The following is a 22,530-nucleotide window of genomic DNA, read 5'->3' on the forward strand; positions in this document are numbered from 1 at the left end:
GGGCCTGCTGTCCTTCGGACCTATGATTGGCCAGCAGGGGTGTCCGGTGGGCGGGCCTGCTGCTCTCCGGCCCTGTGATTGGCCAGCGGGGAGGCTGTCCGGTGGGCGGGCCTGTTGCTCTCAGGCCCCGTGATTGGGCCTGGGGGAGGTGTCCGGTGGGCGGGATGGTTGTTTGCTGACCTGTGATTGGCCAGAACGGTGGCCCATCAGGCGGGACCGTCGCTGCCCGGTGTCTGATTGGCCAGCGTCTTTGTCCATCAGGCGGGGCCGCTGCTGCCCGGCGTGTGGTTGGCCAGCGGAGGTATGCTGTGGGCGGTGACACTGTGAGGGGCGGTTGACGGCGGAGGAGCGGAGCCGGCGGCGGGTGAGCGGGGTTTGGACGGTCTGGACAGCTGGAGGGAGGGAAGGGGCGCGGCGCGGATTGTTGGGGCCTAGCCCGCCGGGGCCCGAGTGCCCGGCCATTGCGTCGGCCGCTGCGGCCCAGGCAGAAGGTTGAGCGGGGGTCTATGAGAGGCCCGTGTGCACGGTGCGATCCCGCCATCCGCGGTGATAGCCGTGGTCACCGGTCGCTCTGGGGATAAAGGCCAGCGGTGGGGAATACTCAGCGGGTCGGGCAGCCTCTGGGGAGGGAGCAACGGCCGGCGTTTCCGGTCGACACCCCCTGGTTTTATCTCGGGCTCTCCACATCTGCTGCATTTTAGCAGCATCCTCAGTCTTTGTTTCAGGTTTTATCTCGGGCTCTCCACATCTGCTGCATTTTAGCAGCATCCTCAGTCTTTGTTTCAGGTTTTATCTCGGGCTCTCCACATCTGCTGCATTTTAGCAGCATCCTCAGTCTTTGTTTCAGGTTTTATCTCGGGCTCTCCACATCTGCTGCATTTTAGCAGCATCCTCAGTCTTTGTTTCAGGTTTTCGTCATATGTTGCTCTTTTGAAAAATTGGCTCTGTTCCGCTTCATTGGGGTGAATGGGGTATAAGTAGAACACTAGAGCAGTCCTGTACAGGAACTGTCCATGGAGGTACCAGAAACTGCAGATGCTGGAATCATGAGTAAAATACAAAATGCTGGAGGAACCCAGCGGGTCAGGCAGCATCTATGGAAGGAACTGGAAAATTCTTGGCGGGCAGAAGCGTGAAAGCGTGCACCACCGAACTCGGGAATAACTGCCTCCCCTCTGTTATCAGGCTTCCTCCATGATGAACCAGGGAGGGAAATGATCTGCTATTTACTGTATACCGTTGACTTTGCAAAGAGCAACAGTTTGCACTTGCCTGAATTAAACTTATCTGCCATTTCTCTGCCTGTCTCTATGCTACAATACTGCTTTAACACCGAAGCCATACACTAAATACACTGGAGTAACTCAGCAGGACAAGAAGCATCTCTGGAGAGAAGGAATGGGTGACATTTCGGGTCAAGACCCTTCTTCAGTTATTCTTTGGCAACCTTCCTCGTAATATTCAGTTTGTTTCTTGTCATATATACTAGGGTGCAATGAAATTCTTTGTTCATATGAAACTAGATAGACACAAAATGCTCGAGTAACTCACAGCATCCCTCCCTTATCCTAGTTCTCTGACTAGTCTGACTGTCCCCTGATTAAATTTTATCTCTGTTTGCTTCATTGCCATCTTCCCCAGCTAACAATGATCTATTTTACATTTTCATTGAGCTTCGTCCCCTTTGATATTTCATTTTCATACCTAACCCTTCCTTATGTCTGTGTCTCCCTCTCCCATGACTCTCAGTCTGAAATAGGGTCTCCACCTGCAATATTACCCATTCCTTCGATCCAGAGATGCTGCCTATCCTGCTGAGTTACTCCAGCATTTTATGTCTGTCTTTGGTGTAAACCAGCATCTGCAGTTCCTTCCTACACAGAGTAAAACTATACATAAAGTGATAATAAATGCAATAACAAGTGCTAAACAGCAGAAGGGTGAATCAGTGCAGTGCACTTTGGTCAGAGAGTGGTGAATCTGTGGAATTGTTTGCCACAAAAGGCTGTGGAGGCAAAGTCAATGGATATATTTAAGTCAGAGATAGATAGATTCTTGATTAGTACAGGTGTCAGAGGTTATGGGGAGAAGGCAGGAGAATGGGGTTAGGGGGGGGCGAGACATGGATCAGCCATGATTGAATGGTGGAGTAGACTTGATGGGCCGAATGGCCTAATTCTACTCCCCTCACTTATGATCTTCTGAAAACAAAAACTAAAGTACATTAAAGGAATAATGGAATTAGGTAAAATTAAGGCTGGGAGTTCCATTAATTTATGGGAGGAGGAGTGTGTGAAAGAGGTGATTGGATCAGCCTCTATCTGCTCTTGTTTCAAATGGTCTTCATGTGTTCCAGATTTGATTCTTAACTGCCCTCTGAAATAATCTGGCAATGCAACAATTTCATGAGCACCTGGTGACCGGCATCACATACTGACCTTCCCACTGGTGCCAAACCTTAATGAATTAAATAAAGTAACAGAACACTCCTGAGGTCACTCTGTCCCTCTCTTCCCTTCCCAGTTCTCCCTCTATCTTCCTGTCTCCACCTATAATCCTTCCTTTGTCCCGCCCCCCTGATATCAGTCTGAAGAAGGGTCTCGACCTGAAATGTCACCCATTCCTTCTCTCCTGAGATGCTGCCTGCCCTGCTGAGTTACTCCAGCATTTTGTGAAATAAATACCTTCGATTTGTACCAGCATTTGCAGATATTTTCTTACACTCCTGCGCACATGTAGCAATAATGTCAGGTCCTGCTGCAAACAGGTGTGCTCAGATGGAGTGAGTAGGCAGATGTCCCTGTGGAATCTGGGATGTTTGCTTGTACGGGATGAGGAAACAACTTTATTTTGCATGTTATTCCCTGGGTGGTGAATGTTCATTCTTTTGCATGTTATTATAATATATGCAAAAGGTCGAAGGAGCAATGAGACACAGCACAGGTGTAGTTTGTATTCTGAGTGGACCATGTCGTAACTTCTAAACAGATTCTTAAACAAAATTCCCTTCTTAATTTCTTGATTTTCTTTTACCTTTTCTCAGGGTGGAAATGTCAAAGACTAGTGTGCATATCTTTGAGGTGAGAGGGGCAAAGTTTAAAGGAAATATGCGGGACAAGTTTTTACACAGTGGTCAGTGCCTGGGACATGTTGCCAGAGGTGGTGGTAAAGACAGATATGGCCGATGGTGGCATTTAAGACAGGCACATGGATATGCACGGAATGGAGGGGTATGGATCATGTGCCGGTGGAAGAGATTAGTGTATCTTGGCATCATCCCAAAACGTCACCCATTCCTTTCTCTCCAGAGAAGCTGCCTGTCCCGCTGAGTTACTCCAGCTTTTTGTGTCTATCTTCTGTACTTTTCTATGTTCAATTACTTGCCCATCCCAATTTCCTATGTGCAGCTTTTCCCTCTTCCTTGCAAGGTCCTCCACATATTTAATTACAAGGCGTGAGAAGTTATAGGGACATGTGGGAAGGAGGAGTTGATGTTACAATCAGATCGGGCACAATCTTATTAAATGGTTGTAAAAGAACAGTGAAGAAAACAGAAAGTGCTGGAGTAACTCAGTGGGTCAGACAGCATCTGTGGAGGGAATGCACAACTGATGTTTTGCGCCAGGACCCTAGTTCAGGCTGATTGGAGTGTGGGGGTTAGAGCCTGGCAAGTGATTGGTGGAGACAGGTGAGGGGGGGAATGATTGGCAGATGGGTGGACAAAGGCTAGAGGTGAAAAGCAGACAAAAGGGTGTCCAATAAGGAGAGAAGAGCGAAATGTAAAACTAGCGGAAGGAATATAACTGGAAGGCGAAGGAGCAATGTTGGAAAAGGGGGTGGAAAAGTAGGAGAAATGGGTGCGCACCAGAATGGAGTGGGGAAAAAGGTGCGGATTTTATTAAACAAAGATAGTTTCTTGTGTCTTTATTAAATGGCTGAGCAGGTTTGAGGCACTGTGACCTGCTGCTAATTTGTTGGTTCCGAAGTAATTATATTTTAAATTGCAACAATTAAAACAAATAATACACCCTCTCTGGGTCCTCAGTATGCAGCCCTGGGCATTGAATGGCAGTGGGAAGGTGAGATGGAGCGGTGTTACTGGTGTTGATATAAAGATGGTGGTGGATTTGGGCATGATGAGCATGTCATTTATAGTGAAAGTTGTTCACATGCCTGCACCCTCTCTTCATATGGTGCAGCTACTTATAGCAGAGGGCAGCAGTTTCCATTATGCAGCCATACTTAATGTTTTTCTCTGTATTATTGGGATTGTTATCTTTGAAGATGGGCATTCTTGCTGTTTGTGAAGGAATGCCTCTGAAAAGGTTGTTCACAGTGTGCCGATGTGATGGAGGTGATATGTTCGTGGCTTCTCTTTCCATTTGCAAATTGCGCGCTTGTGTACTCTTCAGCATGAGATTCCAGTACCCATCTATATCGCCCAGATCTGCTTCATCAAACCCACACTCATTTTACCAATTTGACAGTGTTGTCTTGAAGATTTTTCAAGCTGATATGCATATGGCTTTATTTTGCTCCATACACCCTGGCTTTAGTTTGCTCTGTGCACCATTCATTATTGCATGGAAAGCTTCAAATTCCTCAAAGTAAATATCATCAGCAATTTGTCCTGGACCATCCATATTGAAGCAATGGCCAACGTCTTTACTTCCTGAGAAGGCTTAGGAAGTTTGGCATGCCCCCAACAACCCTCACAACAACCCTCACAACTTCTACGTCGTAGAAAGCATTTTATCGTGATGCATCACAGCATGTTTTCGGAACAGCTCCATTCAAGACTTTAAGAAATTGCAGAGAATTGTGAACGCAGTCCAGACCATCACACAAACCAACCTCCCATTCCATTGAGTCCATTATATTTCACACTGTCTCGGCAAGGCCAGCCGCATAATCGAGGACAAATCTCACCCTGGTCACTCCCTTTTCTCCCCTCTCCCATCAGAGGTATAGAAGTGTGAAGATTCACAGTTTCTTCCCAACTGTTATCAGACACCTGAACCAATCTATCAACAACTAGAGAGCAGTCCTGAGCTACCTCATTGGAGACCCTTGGACTATCTTTAATCGGACTTTACTGGACTTTATCTTGCACTAAACGTTATTCCCTCTATCATGTATCTGTATACTGTGGATGGCTCGATGTAATCATGTATAGTCTTTCTGCTGACTGGTTGGCACGCAGTAAAAGCTTTTCACTGTGACTCCGTTTACGTGATAATAAAACTTTAAACTATTTCAAGAATCGTTGAATAACTAACTAAAGATACATGAAGGCCGGGAGCTCAAACTATTCTTGAAAGATAAAAAGAATTAGGCACCAGTGCGCTGAAGGAAGTGTTATCATTAAACATGTTTGTCCTTTGCACCGAGAATAACATTTAGTGAATCGTGATATGTGACGGCACCTGGGATTTGCCCAGAGTGTCCCACGGACTTCAACAACAACACCAAAGAGATTGTGTATTTTGCATTTTTTGTTTTCTCCAACATACTTTTTTTCACTGATCACTGTGTGCATTTGCAGGTCGTAGAGCTGATAATTTTTACTATTTTATTGCGAAGTAAAATTCTGCAGATTCTACATTTTATAAATGTTATTTTAAATGCCCATCAATGGTACCTGCGCTCGGTCCGCGTTGGCCAATCTGATCTCCCGGTGGCTGAGCACTTCAACTCCCCCTCCCATTCCCAGTATGACCTTTCTGTCATGGGCCTCCTCCAGTGCCATAGTGAGGCCCACCGGAAATTGGAGGAACAGCACCTCATATTTCTCCTGGGCAGCTTGCAGCCCAGTGGTATGAACATCGACTTCTCCAACTTTAGATAGTTCCTCTGTCCCTCTCTTCCCCTCCCCTTCCCAGATCTCCCTCTATCTTCCTGTCTCCACCTATATCCTTCCTTTGTCCCGCCCTCCTGACATCAGTCTGAAGAAGGGTCTCGACCTGAAACGTCACCCATTCCTTCTCTCCTGAGATGCTGCCTGACCTGCTGAGTTACTCCAGCATTTTGTGAATAGTGTGAACGGGTGATCGATGGCCAGTGTAGGCCAAACGGCTTGTTTCCATGCTATATCAGATTATTATCTGAATGGTGTCAAGTTAGGAAAAGGGGACGTACAACGAGATCTGGGTGTCCTAGTGCATCAGTCACTGAAAGGAAGCATGCAGGTACAGCAGGCAGTGAAGAAAGCCAATGGAATGTTGGCCTTCATAACAAGAGGAGTTGAGTATAGGAGCAAAGAGGTCTTTCTACAGTTGTACAGGGCCCTAGTGAGACCGCACCTGGAGTACTGTGTGCAGTTTAGTCTCCAAATTTGAGGAAGGATATTCTTGCTATTGAGGGCGTGCAGCGTAGGTTTACTAGGTTAATTCCCGGAATGGCGGGACTGTCGTATGTTGAAAGACTGGAGCGACTAGGCTTGTATACACTGGAATTTAGAAGGATGAGAGGGGATCTTATTGAAACATATAAGATTATTAAGGGGTTAGACATGTTAGAGGCAGGAAACACGTTCCCAATGTTGGGGAAACCAGAACCAGGGGCCACAGTTTAAGAATAAAGGGTAGGCCATTTAGAACGGAGATGAGGAAAAACTTTTTCAGTCACAGAGTTGTAAATCTGTGGAATTCTCTGCCTCAGAAGGCAGTGGAGGCCAATTCTTTGAATGCTTTCAAGATGGAGCTAGATAGAGCTCTTAAGGATAGTGGAGTCGGGGGGTATGGGGAGAAGGCAGGAACGGGGTACTTGTTGAGAATCATCAGCAATGATCACATTGAATGGTGGTGCTGGCTTGAAGAGCCGAATGGCCTACTCCTGCACCTATTGTCTATTGTCTATCTCTAAACTACTGTACCAATATTGTTCAGCAGGAACAGAAAATAAATAATAGGGTCATAGGAAGAGTCCCTGACCCAAAATGTTCAACTGCTTTCACATTCCACAGGTGCTATTTGACTATCTGAGTTTTTCCAATAGGTAGATGGAAGGAACTGCAGGTGTTGATTTACAAGAAAAGACACAAAGTACTTGGTAACTCAGGCAGTATCTTTGAAAATATGGATAGGCGACATTTTCGGTCAGGACATGGAATGGTGACATTTTGGTTCTGAAGAATGGTCCCGGCCCGAAATGCTTCCTACGTAGGTTCTCAAGAAACGCTGCCAGATCCGCTGAGTTACTCCAGCATTTAATTTTTTTTTAAACCAATATGTTCTGCTTTTGTTGCTTTATTTAGTATTGCCCTACCTAGTTTCTTGTAGTTTCAGTTACAATGCTAGCAGGTAAAGTGATGTATGCGACATTGGTTGCATGGCATGCATGTGCATTCATTATTTTGATTGGTCTTGGTTCTCTGCATTCCTCAACAATGCTGCTACTGACAATTTCTATGAGCTCAGTCAGATTTTAAAATGCTTTGAATGTTCACCTTAATCCTAGCCATCTGTTTGTCGATGGAAGGATTTGTGTCCCTATCCTCTAATCGGTCTCACTCTGCCAAATTAAATGATAATCGTCCTCCAAATGCCTCTCACGCTAATGCATTTTGAGATGCTGACATTTTGTTCAGCATTTGGTCTTTATTCACTGAATTCCGACAATGCGCTAGTGGACTTCAAGTTCTCAAAGCAAAGAGGGAAGAACAGGAGACTGGATCTAGGAATCAGGCTTAGTGACAATTAGTGAGTAAATATTAAACTTTGCTATTTCAATTTAGAAAGGAAATTGGTTTGTGTCTGTTAAAATAGCAGGAAGGGGAATATTATGTTTACTAATCAGCTACCTTTCTCCTCCCTTGATGTTGTGTTTGTATTGTAGAGAGACTAGAGAATGCTTACTTTGGGAAAATCAGTCTGCTGTTCAAAACATCAGCCAGCCAAGATTGTTCCTCAGTTCTGTGAGGTATAGCATTTAATTCTGCATAAAATGCCTGATTAAGTCAGAAAAACATTGCAACTTTTAGGTGTCTTCCAAGAATAATTAATTATATATTCATTCTATATCTATCTATATTTAACTATGGAAAAGCAAGCAAAATATCTTCACTATAGAAGACCTGAAAACTAATGTTAATGTCCACAAAATTACTAATTTCAGTACTTTTAATTTTTCCTGCCACAAGCTACATGGCTGTCCAATTGCATTCATGGGCAATGGGTTAATACGGATGGTAACAAGATGTTCACTAGCTAATTGACTTGTACATACGTCAGAAATATCTACAATACAGATGTGAAATCAGTTTCCATGAGGATGAGTTCTTGTGACTGTTTTCTAAGGTTATTGTTCCCATACTCAAGGAGCAGGTGACAGTTTTTCTCTTTGGCATCAGGATTTCTAGTCATTTGTTTTTTCCTGTGTTTCTTCCTCTTGGTGTTTGCAGCCAACCTTAGATGCACACTACAGAGTCTATGCTGAGATTTCTCGCAATAACCTTTGCTAGGGTTGCCCACTTGAGATTATTATAATCTCAAAAAAGATTTGCTGCTTTGTATACAAGATAATCTTTCCAGTGTGTAAGAAGGAACTGCAGATGCTGGTTTAAACCAAAGATAGACACAAAAAGCTGGAATAACTCAGCGGGGCAGGCAGCATCTCTGGAGAAAACGAATAGGTGACATTTCGGGTCAAGAGAAAGGTCAGGTCTGAAGAAGGGTCTCGACTCGACCTATTCCTTTGGTCCAGAGACTCCAAAGACGTACAGGTATGTAGGTTAATTGACTGGGTAAATGTAAAAATTGTCCCTAGTGTGTGTAGGATAATGTTAGTGTGCGGGGATCACTGGGCGGTGCGGACTTGGTGGGCCGAAGGGCCTGTTTCCGCGCTGTATCTGAAATATGAAAAATAAATAATAAATATGCTGCCTGACCCGCTGAGTTACTCCAGTTTTTTGTGTCCATAATCTTTCCAGTGTTCTTAATGGTCATTTATTTACAGCTGGAGACACAAGGGACTGTGTGTGGATGCAGCAGTCTTGAGCAGGTATTCAGTGAATCAGGCAGAATCTGTGGAGAGAAATGGACAGTTAATATTTTTGGTCCAGGGGAAGGTTCTTGACCTGAAATGTCAACTGTTCATTTCCCTCCACAGATGCTGCCTGTTCAGCTGAGTTCATCCGGCAGATTGTTTTCTGCTCATTTATTTATAGCTGTATTACTAAGTGTTGTGCTAGAAATTAAGTTCCCCTCCACTGAGGTTTATTACGTATAGGCCAATTAACTGCATGTATTACAGTTGTGTGCACATCAGCATTTAATTATTTTCCATCAAAACAAAATAGATGGAAATGTTTTATTAATACTTTGTAGAGTGTAATTTGTTTTTGTCATTGATGCTCCAATTAAAATCATTTCTAAAGAAGTGAGAAAGAGTGAACCATTGTCTCAGGTGATTGTACTTCTGACTCTTCACCCGTTTGTTTCGTGGTGGATTTCAGGGTTTTATTTCAGTCCTACTTTGGTCCCGATTCGCAGACCTACCTCGCCAACTGTGGAACTTGAAGACTGGTAGGAATGGGGTTTTTGTGATTTGACTGTGAAATGTTTCAAAAGGCATTATATTTGGCCCAGTATAATGGTTTATGACATTGATAGTTTTGGCCTGCAATTTGCAATCAGTAATGCCCTTGTTAAACTGCAGTGAAATGTGTGTGGTAACAGTTGAGAGCTCGGTCGATGTGCAGTGATTGGAAGTTGTGCAGGTGATCGGTTACTAGATTAGATTGCATAGCTTTTCCCACTATTATCCATACCACAGGTATTTTAGAAATCAATTATTTCATTGGTAGTGTTTCACTCCATTCATTTCACTAACCCCTGCTATTCAATATGGGTTCAAAATAAGGACAATCAAGCCTTTGATTGTTTGGCTACTTTCCTGAAAAGCTGAGGGCTTTGTTGAAACAAGAAATTGAACATTGGTACCTGAACAGTCTTCCACTTGCAAATAAACTATTAGGAATTGCCGTTATTTAAGAAGGATTTGACGGAAATTCAAAATAATAGTTAGAATTTGCAGAAATAAACACGTTGATATTTTTCAATGGTTTAGTAGGACTAATGCACATTTTAGCTATTCATAGCTTAAGTCTGGAATGTGGTCTTCTTCTATCAGCCCTCATTCAGTGCATCTGCAGCATCCTGAGTAACAGCACAACTACACAATGCAGTATCCGTATCTCCAGTGTGGTCGATCACTATCCTGGATCCATCCTCTCCCAAGATGATGAGGTAGCTTGGTAGTTTGGGAAATATGGCATCCAATTAATACATAACAAAGTTTGACAAAAGGCGAATGATTATATCTGTATTTTTGTTTAAAGATCAACAGGACAACAGTAGAATTCCATAAGCATCAGAGGCTGTCGCAGATTAACGTTCACTGGTGGAGCTGCTGCCTACACACACAACAAAAGAGACCAGGGTTTGATCTTGACCTTGGGCACTGCCAGTGTGGAGTTTGCATGTTCTCCCTGTGTCCCTTGTAGGTTTCTCTGCTTGCATCGGTTTCCTCCCATAGCCCAAAGACGTGCGTGTTTGCAGGTTAATTGGCCTCTGTAAACTGGTCCTGGTGTGTAGGGAGTGAATGAGAAAGTAGGATAACATAGAACTTGTCTGAACGGGTGATCAACAGTTGGTGTGGCCTTAGTAGGCTGAAGGCCCTGCTGTATCTTTCAATCAACATTTGATGCAGAAGGCAAGTCTGACAGTACAGCATTCTGTCAGAAACTGCATTGAAATTCCGGTCTGGATTCTCAGCGTAATTCCCTGAAGTGAATTTAAATCCACAGCCGCAGAATCTCCGGCAGGTGTGCTGATAATTACAGCATGAAGAAGGGGCTGAGGAATTGCTTTAACTTGTGCAGATGGAATGCAATCTAAACTCAGGTTCTAATACTTCCAATGCACACCTATCCATAATCAAAGCTGATGCAAAGCTGCTTCAGTATGATGCAACAGTTAGTACTTCAGTGGTTCTCCGTCCAAACACCAGAGATGTCTGCACATCATTCGGTTTCAGTTTGATGGGTTTCTGATTAAAAAGGGCAATTTTTACAGAATAAGGTGTGATGTATCACCCGGACACGGGCACCTTGTATCACCCGGAGAGAAGGGTAGGCATGTTACCTGGAGACAGGGGTGGGGTAGCGTGGTGTGTCATCCGGGGAGAAGGGTGGGCGTGTTACCCGGAGACTGGCGTGGTGTGTAACCCGGAGACTGCCGTGGTGTGTAACCCGGAATGAATGGTGCCGCGTTTCACCTGGAGACACTCCTGGCGTGTCATTCAGAGACATGCCTTCTATCTCAAATATTGTCTAGTTATTTTAATCACTTAATAAGCAAAGTGATGCTGATGCATAGAGCAGGCTGTGAGTTAATGGTGAGAAGAGATCCTGTTAATCTATCAGAAGAATTACTGATCATTGCATTTTGCCTGAATGACAAGAGGCATGAGGATTTTTAAACCGACTTTGATCTAACGTGCTGGAGGTCTGACATTTGCTACAGATAAGGAACTCTCCTTATGTAGCTAGCTATCACACGGGTTGAGTTAAGACCTGTGCTTGTGGGAAGAGGAGGAAGGTTTTTGTTTGGTTTTAATTTTTTCTGCTATTCTGTGAATAATTCAAATGCAGTGCTTATCAGCTGAGAGCATTTACAAATAATGTACATAGGTAAAGCATATGATTTTGTGTGTGGCAGGTGGGATAATCCAATTTTGAGGCCACGTGCTTTCAATTGTAAGAGGGATGTGGCTGTTGATCACTGTCATCTCTGAGCACAGTAATATTTTGCACAATTTCAATTGTGCCATTTTGATGCTACAATGCATTATTTGTAAAAAAAATTAGGCCTGAGTTTAACAGGCAAAATATAGAAACATTAAAAAATAGGTGCAGGAGTAGGCCATTCAGGCCATGGCTGATCATCTAAAATCAGTACCCCGTACCTGCTTTTTCCCCATATCCCTTGATTCCTTTAGCCCTAAGAGCTAAATCTAACTCTTGAAGACATCCAGTGAATTGGCCTCCACTGCCTTCTGTGGCAGAGATTTCCACAGATTCACAACTCTCTGGGTGAAGAAGTTTTTCCTCGTCTCAGTCCAGAGAGTTGTGAATCTGTGGAATTCTGCCATATTGAAGTGAATTCAGGCCTGTATGTTCAACGCATCACTTTCTTTGTGGTGGGAACCCAACTAAGATTTGGGGGAAATCCTTTTTTTGGTTCTGACCTTTAATCCAGGTGTCAATGTTTTGTTTAGTTTAGAGATACAGGCCCTTTGGCCCACCGAGTCTGCGCCGACCAGCGATCCCAGGACATTGACACTATCCTATGCACACTGGGGACAATTTACAATTTTATCAAGCCAATTAACCTACAAACCTGTACGTCTTTAGAGTGTGGGAGGAAACCGGAGCTCCCGGGGAAAACCCACACGGTCACAGGGAGAATGTTCAAACCCCGTACAGACAAGGACCCATAGTAATGATCAAAGCCGGGCGTCTGGAGCTGTAAGGCAGCAACTCTGCTGCCCAATGATGCTGGATTTGTGAGCAGTTTCCTCCCAATTGAATGTTTCAAACTAGAAACACACCATTAACTATTGTCATTGCCAGCACCGTAAAATTTATTTTTTGTATCGCAATATATTTCTTGGCATAGTTGAGGAAGCAAGCATTCATGCATTTGAAAAATAGGTTTATCAGAACATTTTTGATTGTGGTGTCAAATCTTCCATTTATGTGTAAAGTGATTTAAAATAAATTATAATTATTTAGTTATATTGAAATGGGCTAATTACATTGAGCACAACGCTTTATTAGTAATTTTTAAATTAAATTGGATTCAAAAGTTTTTTAAGGACAGTGTGTGACAGAACCAGATTACCTTCTGCTGCATTTTTTTTGAAGATCCAGAAAGGATCACAATTAGCAAAAACTCTCAGGAAAGTTGAATTCACCCTGACCTGATTACTAGTGGTGGTCATGTTTATAGATTGGATAATCTAATACGAGAGATTATCGTATTTGAACATTCTACTGCATGTTTTATTTTATTTCAAAAATAAACTTTATTCATAAATGTATCCTAGAATTACAGAGCATGGCTTACTTTACATTCACAATGTCGTCAAGTCTACTCATTCATGGTATTGTCAATTAAATTGTGGTGTCATCAGGTTAATACATTCTATGTACAGAGCACCAGAGCCACTCATCTCTTTTCCGAAGGGCCCAACAACATAATGCACTGTTGACACAAGAAGCTCTAATCTTGAGCAAAAAAACAAAGAGCTGGAGGAACATAGCGGGTCAGGCAGCATCTGCGGAGGGAATGGACAGATAAAGTCTCTGGTCGGGTCCTTCGGTCTGAAGAAGTTCCGGACCTGAAATGTCATCTGTCCAAGCCCTCCTCCGATACAGCCTGGCTGGCCTGCTGAGTTCATCCAGCACTTTATTTGATGCACAATGCATTGCTGGCTTGCTGGTGAGTGCTCTGCCTCCAGTTTGGTCCTTGAATTTAGTGCTGACTCAGGAAATTTGAGGAGACCTGTTCATAAGATGTATTAAGAGCAAAGAATTGAAGAGTTTCATTGTTATGGACAAGGGTGAAACCGATCTCTAACTTATTTAAAAATGTAACTGGTCTCAGCTTTAATCAAAAGCGTAATCTGAATCTACTAGGTATTTGCATAATTAAAATGGTTCTGATATTTTCTGAATTTCGATTATGAGAATGAAAGAGTACAAATGTTGGTAACTTGTCACAGAGTAATTAAACTAGTGAACACTCTAAAACTCCATGAGTCCTACATGAAATGTAATCACAATCATTTCTTCTATATTAACTACAGAAATTACAGAAAAGATCACTCCTGTCTATCGTGATCGCTGCTAATCAGACAAACCCTCCTCCACCCTAGTCGTCTTGCCATTTCCACCGTTCGCATCCACATATCCCTTTGTCATCATTCCTTCCACAGCCAACAATGGACCATTGTGTGCTCCACCTTTCCTCAATCATAGGAGTCAGCCACGATTTGTGCTGAACGTTTTCATACCTCTAGTTTCCCTCTCCCCTGACTCAACCCAAAACGTCACCTGTTCCTTTTCTCCAGAGATGCTGCGCGACCTGCTACGTTATTCCAGCATTTTGTGTCTATCTTCGGTGTAAACCAGCATCTGCAGTTCTTTTCTACACAAAACGTAACTGCTATTTAGTTTATTCAACTGAATTGTAGCAAGGAGAACAAGTTTAATTATTTATAAGAATGAAAGCCGGTAAATAATAAATATCCCTCAGTGAACGTCGGAGTCAAATATTGTTGCATCAGGAAGAAGGTGTATAAATATTTAAACAAGTTGGTATCCTGAATTAATCTGGTGTCCTGCTTTTGCTTTCCAGTTATTTTTTGGCGAGTTTGGTCTGAACTACGAGCCACAATGACCACCTTGGATGATAAGATCCTTGGAGAAAAGCTGCAATACTACTACAGCAGCAGCGATGATGAAGACAGCGATCGTGATGACAATGAACAAAAGACCATCAAAAATCCTACGATTTCTGTGGGTGCGGAGGTCCGGGAGGGAAGTGCCATTAACACAGGTACTGATGAGAAATTGGAAATAGAAGTGTGCAGTGTACTGACTCCACATTTACTGGTTGTAAAGCTCATCTTTAAATCTTTCATTTTGTTATATACCCCATGCAGCAAGTTCAAACATCAACCAATGCAGATTACTGTCAAAATGTGTAAAAAATCTACGTGTTACTTGAGTAATTATTCAAAACAATATATTGAATTTCCAAGAAAAGATTTTCATGAAACACAATGGTACAAAAATTTTTTTTAAAAAATGCTGGAAATACTCTGGATATCAATGGTTGGGAGAAGAGAGATGTTGTTTTTATGTTCTCCAGGAAAGCTGCCTGACCCGCTGAGTTATTCCAGCATTTTCTGTCTTTCCTTGGTAAACCAGCATCTGCAGTTCCTTGTTTCTACATTTTATCATAATAGAATGTAGGATAGCTGTAGAATTGTAGAGGTTTATGTAGTTCTGGGTGGGACCTGAAATAATTGAGTATTTTAAAAAATCTTAATTTAGAACAAATACTACATATCAGGAAGGCAAAACTGGTTCAGATATCAGAAGACAATTTCACAATGGATGCAGTGTTGGACTGCGACTGGAGATTTTTTCTTCAGCAGCTGAAAGAATGGTCTGGAAGTATGTTGGAAGATAGGGCAACTCCTGCAGCGATTCTACGTCCCCATCCCCATTAACTCCTTCCGGGTGTCTCGTTCGGTCTGAGGCTCGTTCCAGTCATTTGGGCAACTGCCCCAGAAACACTCAACAGGGTCTGTATTGCTGGAGGAGACCAGGTGCACGCTAAAGATTGGAGATTCCTCGCTCCCAGCCAGCACCAAGAGAGCAGGTTCACTAGTGTGCCGCAGATAGATCAGTGACTTTCCCCAGGGGATTCTATCATGCGAGCTATCTTCCGCCCTGCAGCATCAGTAAACGCAGAGGTTAGAGCAGCACCACCTGGGCACATCTCATGAGCCAGGCCATTATCTGAAGTTGTCTGGATTCTGTTGATCCAAACGTGTAAGATGCTGAGAGTTTTTATTTCCTGGTGTTTCGTTTGTGGCTGCTGTCTGTGCCCCTGATTACAAAGTCCCCAATCACTATCGCTTGCCTGGACTTGGCCCTACCCTGCAAGATGGGAAGGAAGGAGATAGAAGGGAATTTGGATCTCTTGTGTCTCCATTCTGGCTCTTAAGCCTTCCCATTGGAGGAAAGCTCGTGCTGATAAACCTTAAAACTTGGTGATTTGAAATGTATCTCTTTGCCACCCTCCAAGGAGAGCAAAATTTCTGATCTATCCACCATCAATCCAGTCCCTCATCCCCAGAATCATTTGGCAAATTTCTCCTGCACCCTGTGTAAAACCTTTCAGTCCTTCCTCATGTGTGCCACCCAGAATTGGACACAGCTCTCCAGTTGTGACTGGCCCTGTGTTTTGTTAAATCTACCATGATATCCCAGTTGTTGTATTCTGGGCCTCTATTTTAAAGCCCAGCAATTTGTTTGCTTTCTTAATAATGTTTCTGAGGCATTGCATTGTTGCACAGAGAAACTGAGCCTTCAGCCCACCACATCCATGCTGACTTTGTTGCCCATCACACTAATCCCATTTACCTGCTTTGGGGCTATCTTTCCATGCCTTGCCTCTCTCATGTCATTCTACATCTCTCTTAAATATAGGCATTGTATTTGAACCCTCCTCCCCCATTCCAGATACTAAGCACTCTGTGCGGGAACTTTCCTCTCAGATCCCCTTTAAATTTCCTCCCTCTCACCTTAAATATGTCCTCTTGTTTTCGACACCCCTACCGAGGGCAAAATGATTTTTGCCTATCTACTATTTCTCTGCCTCTCTCATAAACTTACATATTTCCATCAGACCACTCCTCATCCTCCTCTGCTCCAGGGAAACAAGCCAGCCTATCCTCACTTCTATTTCCACAGGTTATGCACACAAACCTCCAGATTTCTGCTCACGTATCTCTTTTCAATTTATGCCCTCTAGCTTATTGCTGCTTTTTAATCTTCTTGCCAACATCTAATATCATGTTTCTCAGTTGCTCCTTCTCCACCCATTCCATCAGACTGCCAGTGACCCCAGGAAGATCAAAGACTGCAGGTGTTGGAATCACTTAGCAGGTCAGGCTGTGTTTGTGTCAGGAGAAACAGTCAATGTTTCAGGTGAACAACAGTAAGCCTCATGGTTCACCACACCTCCACGTTTTGTGTCAAGTTGATCTATGCATTTGCTTTACACCATTTATAGTCGCCTAGTCCCTATGTATAAGGCTGCGATAAACTGAACGCATTGCTTGCACTATGGTCTGTGTGACCAAAACATTGATTGAGTGCTCAAGAGTTGATTGAACAGTCTTGTGTAAAACGACTGAGTATGCAGTACAGATTAACCATAATTTTATTCAGTGGTTGTAAAATATTGTTCGTTTCCCTATACTCTAAACTTTCAGTTGGTGTTCATAGAACATAGAAAAGCACAGGAACAGACCCTTCAGCCCACAATATCTCTACTGAACATGATGTCGAGGCCAACTCTTATCTGCCTGCACATAATCCATATCCGTTCACTCCCTACACATCCATGTGCCTATGCAGAAGTCTCTTAAATGCCACTATTGTATGTGCCTCCACTACCTGTACAACTTGTTGATTTGATATATTTTTAAAAAGGTACTTTTCTCTATCTGTAGAAGAGCTTTTATTTTATTAATCAAAAACATTTGATTAAACATGGCACGTTTAAAAATAGTGTATGTGCTGAGTATTGCTGCAAGCCTCTTGAACCTCTTGTCAGATAAATGGGATCAACCAAATGTGCGGTTACTGGCTCCCACTGCAGTTCATTGTTTCTCATTGAAGTACATCATGCTCACTTTATTTTGCAAATAAATTTGCACACTAATGAAATATCCAGCTTTGGAGAAAACATGCTTGTATTTTAATGAAATTATCTTAGATTGTACATTAATCTAAAATGAATTTTCAGAACTACTTTCAGAGCTCACGGGCCACCTGAAATAATGGAGCCACATTTGAACGTACTATATGATAATACGCTCCTGACGGTTTGTAAATTGTAGTGCTTTAGTAAAGCTTTCTCCAGTCTTGCCATCCAGCCATGGTTGCTGTTCTTTGGTTAAACCCCGTGCCTTGTGTCGGCCTCTCTGCACAGGTCCTAAAGGGGTCATAAACGACTGGCGCCGGTTCAAGCAGCTGGAAAATGAGCAGCGAGCAGAGCAACGTCGAGAGGTCCATCGGCTCATCAAGAAACTCTCGATGAACTGCCGGTCTCACTTGGATGAACAGAAGGAACTGCAGAAGCAGAGAGTGATCCAGGAGAAAATCAACGGAAAGGTCAGCATGTACAAGCTGCTTGATCTTCCAAGCAGGAGTGCACATCCGCGGTCACGTTCTCACCCTGTCAATGGAAGTGGGCACCAAGTGTTAATGCAGACATTTACTCTAGTGACAGGCCACTGTGTAAATTAAAATTCTGATTTATAGGAGGACTAAATGAGGAGGATTAATCCACGTTTAACATTAGATCAGCTGGACTGAAGAAGAGTTTCTCCAGAGATGCTGCCTGACCCCCTGACTTACTCCAACTTTTTGTATCTATCTTCGGTATAAACTCGTGTCTGCAATTTCTTTCTATCATAAAATGTAACTGAATGTCAAAAGAAACTGGTTGAGGTTTTGCAAGTTTTTTTTAATGTTATTTCTTGCGTTGTTATGGGGCTGAAACTGGCAAAAAGTATGTCTTGAATTCAGCCATATTCAAGGGGTTATGAATTGAAATGATGCTGCCTGGATATTTACCAGAATGTTGCTTGGATTAGAGGATATTAGTTACAAGGAAAGGTTGGACAGATTTGGATTATTTTCTCTTGAGTGCCAGAGATTGAGGGGAAACCTGATGGAATATACAAAGTTATGAGAGGCACAGATAGGTACAGTCGGAACCTAGTGAGGCAGCAGTTTGGAAATGTCAAAGATTAGTGGGCATAGCTTTAAGGTTGGAGGGCAAACTTTAAACGAGATGTGCGGGAGCAAGTTTTTTCTGCACAGAGGGTGGTCGGTGCCTGGAACATGCTACAGGGGTGGTGGTGGAGGCAAATATGATAGTGGCTTTTAAGCAGATTTTAGATAGGCACAGGGATATGGAGGGATGTGGATCACGTGTAGGCAGATAAGATGAATCCATCTTGGCATCATGTTCGGCATGGACATTGTGGGTCAGTGACTGTTCCTTTTCTATGTTCTATTGGAAGCTAATGTCTTGCTGCCTCTCTTTGTAGATGACGATGAAAGAGTGCAACATGTTGCATGAACAGGACGATGAAGTGTTCCTGGAGCAGTACCGCAAACAGCGGATGGAGGAGATGAGGGAACATCTGTACAGCGGGAAGCGCTTTGAACAGATCTACGAGCTGACCAGCTCCCAGGACTTCCTGGACACCATCGACAAGGAGGAGAAGAACACTCTCATCATCGTTCACATATACGAAGACGAGCTGGCCGGCTGCGACGCCATGAATGGGTGCCTGCTCTGCTTGGCCTCCGAGTACCCGGTTGTGAAGTTCTGCAAGGTCCGCAGCTCGGTGATTGGAGCCAGCGCCAGGTTCACTGACAACGCCCTGCCTGCTCTGCTGGTCTACAAGTGCGGCGACCTGATCGGTAACTTCGTGCGCATCACTGACCAACTCGGATATGACTTTTTTGCGGTGGACCTGGAGGCGTTTTTGCGGGAGTACGGTGTGCTGCCGGAGAAGGACGTGGTGTCACCCACCTCCATTACGAGTGCCTCAGTGTCTCGCAGTGACGATAGCGACCTGGACATTGACTGACCGGCAGTCACAGAGCCAGTTCGTCGTAAGGTAGCGGTCGGTGCAGGGCTTAGTGTGTTTCCAGAGCCAATTCCCCCAAGTAGCCTGCCTCTGAATTGTTTATCTGGACTGCTGATTTGAGGAGGCGCTTATTTTTATTTATATTGCTGAGAGTGTGCTGAGAATATTAATCAGACCAGCACACACTTATTTGGACCAAGGTGATTTTTGTAGTCCCCAGTTGTGACCCTGTGAGTTTAGAATTGTCAAGAGTCCACTCCTCCCCTCTCCATCCACACCTCCTCTTCATCTCAGTCATCGCGACTGGAGCCACATCTACACGCTAACCAGCATAGGAATGGTTCCAAGTCAGCACTGAAGTGTCAGGTTATGCACTGGAGGAAGCCCAGCTAAATCTATAGTTAGAACTCCCCCCCCCCCCACCCCCGTACAGAGGTTTGCAAATAATGGAAACCTATTTTGTTTTTGACTAGCTAAAATAGATTTGTGTATTTTACTGTAACACTGTAAATAATTTATAGTCTCATCGATTTTCTGAATCTATCTTCATCAAATCATTATAATGATATCTACTCTCTGGCCTCTTTTAAATTTTAATAAATTGCAACAAAACCAGATTGCTACTTTTCTAACCACTTCTTCAATGGGTCCTGGATGTAACAGAGGCTTGTGAGTCACTTTTGCTTGTAGAGATGTCCCTGGTTCTCCAGTTGAGGGAGCATGTTGAATCCTGCCTCAGTTCTGCATATTTCTACCTCCTCAGTTCCTCCATGGTTCCTGGGTGCTTACTTGCAATATAGTAACTTGTGATGAATTTGCTTGAGGCCATTCAACTCGTTTACATTCTAAACCTGGAAAAAAAATGCAAGCTATTTTTTAACTTTACCCCCCAAAAAAACTTCAATTTCTTTCTGCAAGTCACACTGTGATGCACGGTTATGTAGCGTTGTTTGTAGTGTGTGTTAATCTAAGACCCGACGTTAACTGTACATTGTAAACATTCAGTGAATTATTAGCATGGCAGCTGAGATTTTATAGGCTGTTTTAACAAGCTCAACATTTGTCAGGATCTTTTGTAGAACCACAATTCTGTGATAAGTTTAAAATATCGATTTGAACTTTTGCTACATTGCTTGTTGAGACTAACAGCACTGCATTTTATGTAGTTACATTTATAAAGGAAATGTATCTTTGTTTCTCAATGTCTCCTAATCTAATAAAAAAGAAAGTAAAATAAATGGGTTTGCTTTTATTCTTTACAATTCAGAGTTTTTCCTCTGAGCTTACTTAACAGAATCTGTTCAGTTTTCCTTCCTTATCAAATGAGTCATATCCACAGCCTCTGATTTGGGGATAGAAAGCAGAGGTGCCACATTCCTTTGCGCTCATCAAGTCTGATCTTGGCAAAAAGATGAGAGGCATTTCTTATTTTCTCACTTTATGGCCCGGTGGTGCTGCGAATGTTTGGGGATATCGATGATGTAGGGGTCAGCCTGGCCCAGCTGATGGTCGCTCATGGTCATCTCTGCAGTCCAATGGGCTGCACTCCATGTGCTCGCTCATCCAGCCACTGTAGGGCGTCCAACTGTTGCTTGGTCCTCCCGTTCCCACACCATGACCTGTGGCCCTGCAACCTCCCATAGTCGCCCCTCCGCTTCTGTCCCCATGTACTACTCTGAACTGATCGCAAGACTAAAGCGCTGTGCCAGGGACGTAGGAGATAAGCAACCACTGATGTTGAGGTAATATGTAAGAACCAATGGACACGTGTGGAAAAGAACTGCAGATGCTGGTTTAAATCGAAGATAAACACAAAAAGCTGGAGTAACTCAGCGGGACCAAATGCACACACGGCAGGATCATAGCAGCAGGCGGTGATGGCCAGAGAGCGTGTTTCTGTGATATTGGTTGAGGAACATGAGGTAGATCTGCTGCTTCTCAGAACAAACCCAGCGGATCTTCTATGAGAGGTGTGCCGGATGGTAGTGTTTGGAGTTACGAGTGTTATGATGAGTTTAGTTTTACAGATACACTGTTGAAACAGGCCCACCGAATCCACAACCATACACTTGTTCTGTCCTACACACTAGGGTCAGTTTACAGAAGCCAATTAACCTACAAACCTGCACCTCTTTGGAATGCGGGAGGAGATCAGAGCACCCAGAGGAAGTCCATGCGGTCACAGGGAAAACATACAAACCACACAGGCAGCACCCAAAGTCAGGATCGATGTTAGGTCTCTGGTGTTGTGAGGCAGCAGCTCTACCGCTGTGCCACACTAATATTGTGGGGTGGGGGACATGGGAAACTCAAACCTGCCTTCAGGACTCCTCACCTTATTGCACGCCACACCTTCAAACTTATTTTGTCACGATTCACTGAACCAAGCTTACAACTGCCAGGAGAAATCATTTGGCCAGCGGCCCCTTAAATATTTCAAACATTTGGTCTGCTGCTCTGAACAATAAAAAAAAGCTTTGCTCAGAATCCAAGGTAAGAATAAGTCAGTGTGACCGGGAAATGGGAAGGGTATTAAGGATATTAAGGGCGGCACGGTAGCGCAGCGGTAGAGTTGCTGCTTTACAGCGAATGCAGCGCCGGAGACTCAGGTTCGATCCTGACTACGGGTGCTGTACTGTAAGGAGTTTGTACGTTCTCCCCGTGACCTGCGTGGGTTTTCTCCGAGATCTTCGGTTTCCTCCCACACTCCAAAGACGTACAGGTATGTAGGTTAATTGGCTGGGTAAATGTAAAAATTGTCCCTAGTGTGTGTAGGATAGTGTTAATAGTGTAGTGTGCGGGGATCGCTGGGCGGCGCGGACTTGGTGGGCCGATAAGGCCTGTTTCCGCACTGTATATATATGATATGATATGATGTGTGTGTAGGAACCTGGAAGTTTAATACAAGTGCTGCACATGACAAGTTTCTGCACATGTTCCTCATGTATAAACTTTGAATAAAGTTCCAAGCCAGTTATCAATATAACAATTGTGCACACATTCTTAGGCCGTCCCCCAAAATGGGGGAGCGACTGATTCCACTCTGGTCCTGTGGGT

At 43.6% G+C, this 22,530-nt stretch overlaps 1 protein-coding gene across 2 annotated transcripts; it reads left to right on the forward strand.

The window, feature by feature from the left end:
• Nucleotides 1-260: 260 nt before the first annotated feature.
• On the forward strand, nt 261-20,695 carry pdcl (phosducin-like). 2 transcript variants are annotated; one of them, XM_078426241.1, is made up of 4 exons: nt 261-364; nt 14,424-14,624; nt 17,799-17,980; nt 18,925-20,695. In XM_078426241.1, the coding sequence occupies exons 2-4, from the start codon at nt 14,462-14,464 to the stop codon at nt 19,471-19,473; spliced, it is 894 nt and encodes a 297-aa protein (XP_078282367.1). In that variant the 5' UTR covers nt 261-364; nt 14,424-14,461; the 3' UTR covers nt 19,474-20,695. The 2 variants fall into 2 exon arrangements, with proteins under 2 accessions (XP_078282367.1, XP_078282368.1); XM_078426242.1 differs by lacking the exon at nt 261-364 and adding an exon at nt 7,587-7,700.
• Nucleotides 20,696-22,530: the final 1,835 nt, after the last annotated feature.

Source organism: Rhinoraja longicauda, chromosome 31, assembly GCF_053455715.1.
Source record: "Rhinoraja longicauda isolate Sanriku21f chromosome 31, sRhiLon1.1, whole genome shotgun sequence".
NCBI classification, from domain to species: Eukaryota; Metazoa; Chordata; class Chondrichthyes; order Rajiformes; family Arhynchobatidae; genus Rhinoraja; species Rhinoraja longicauda.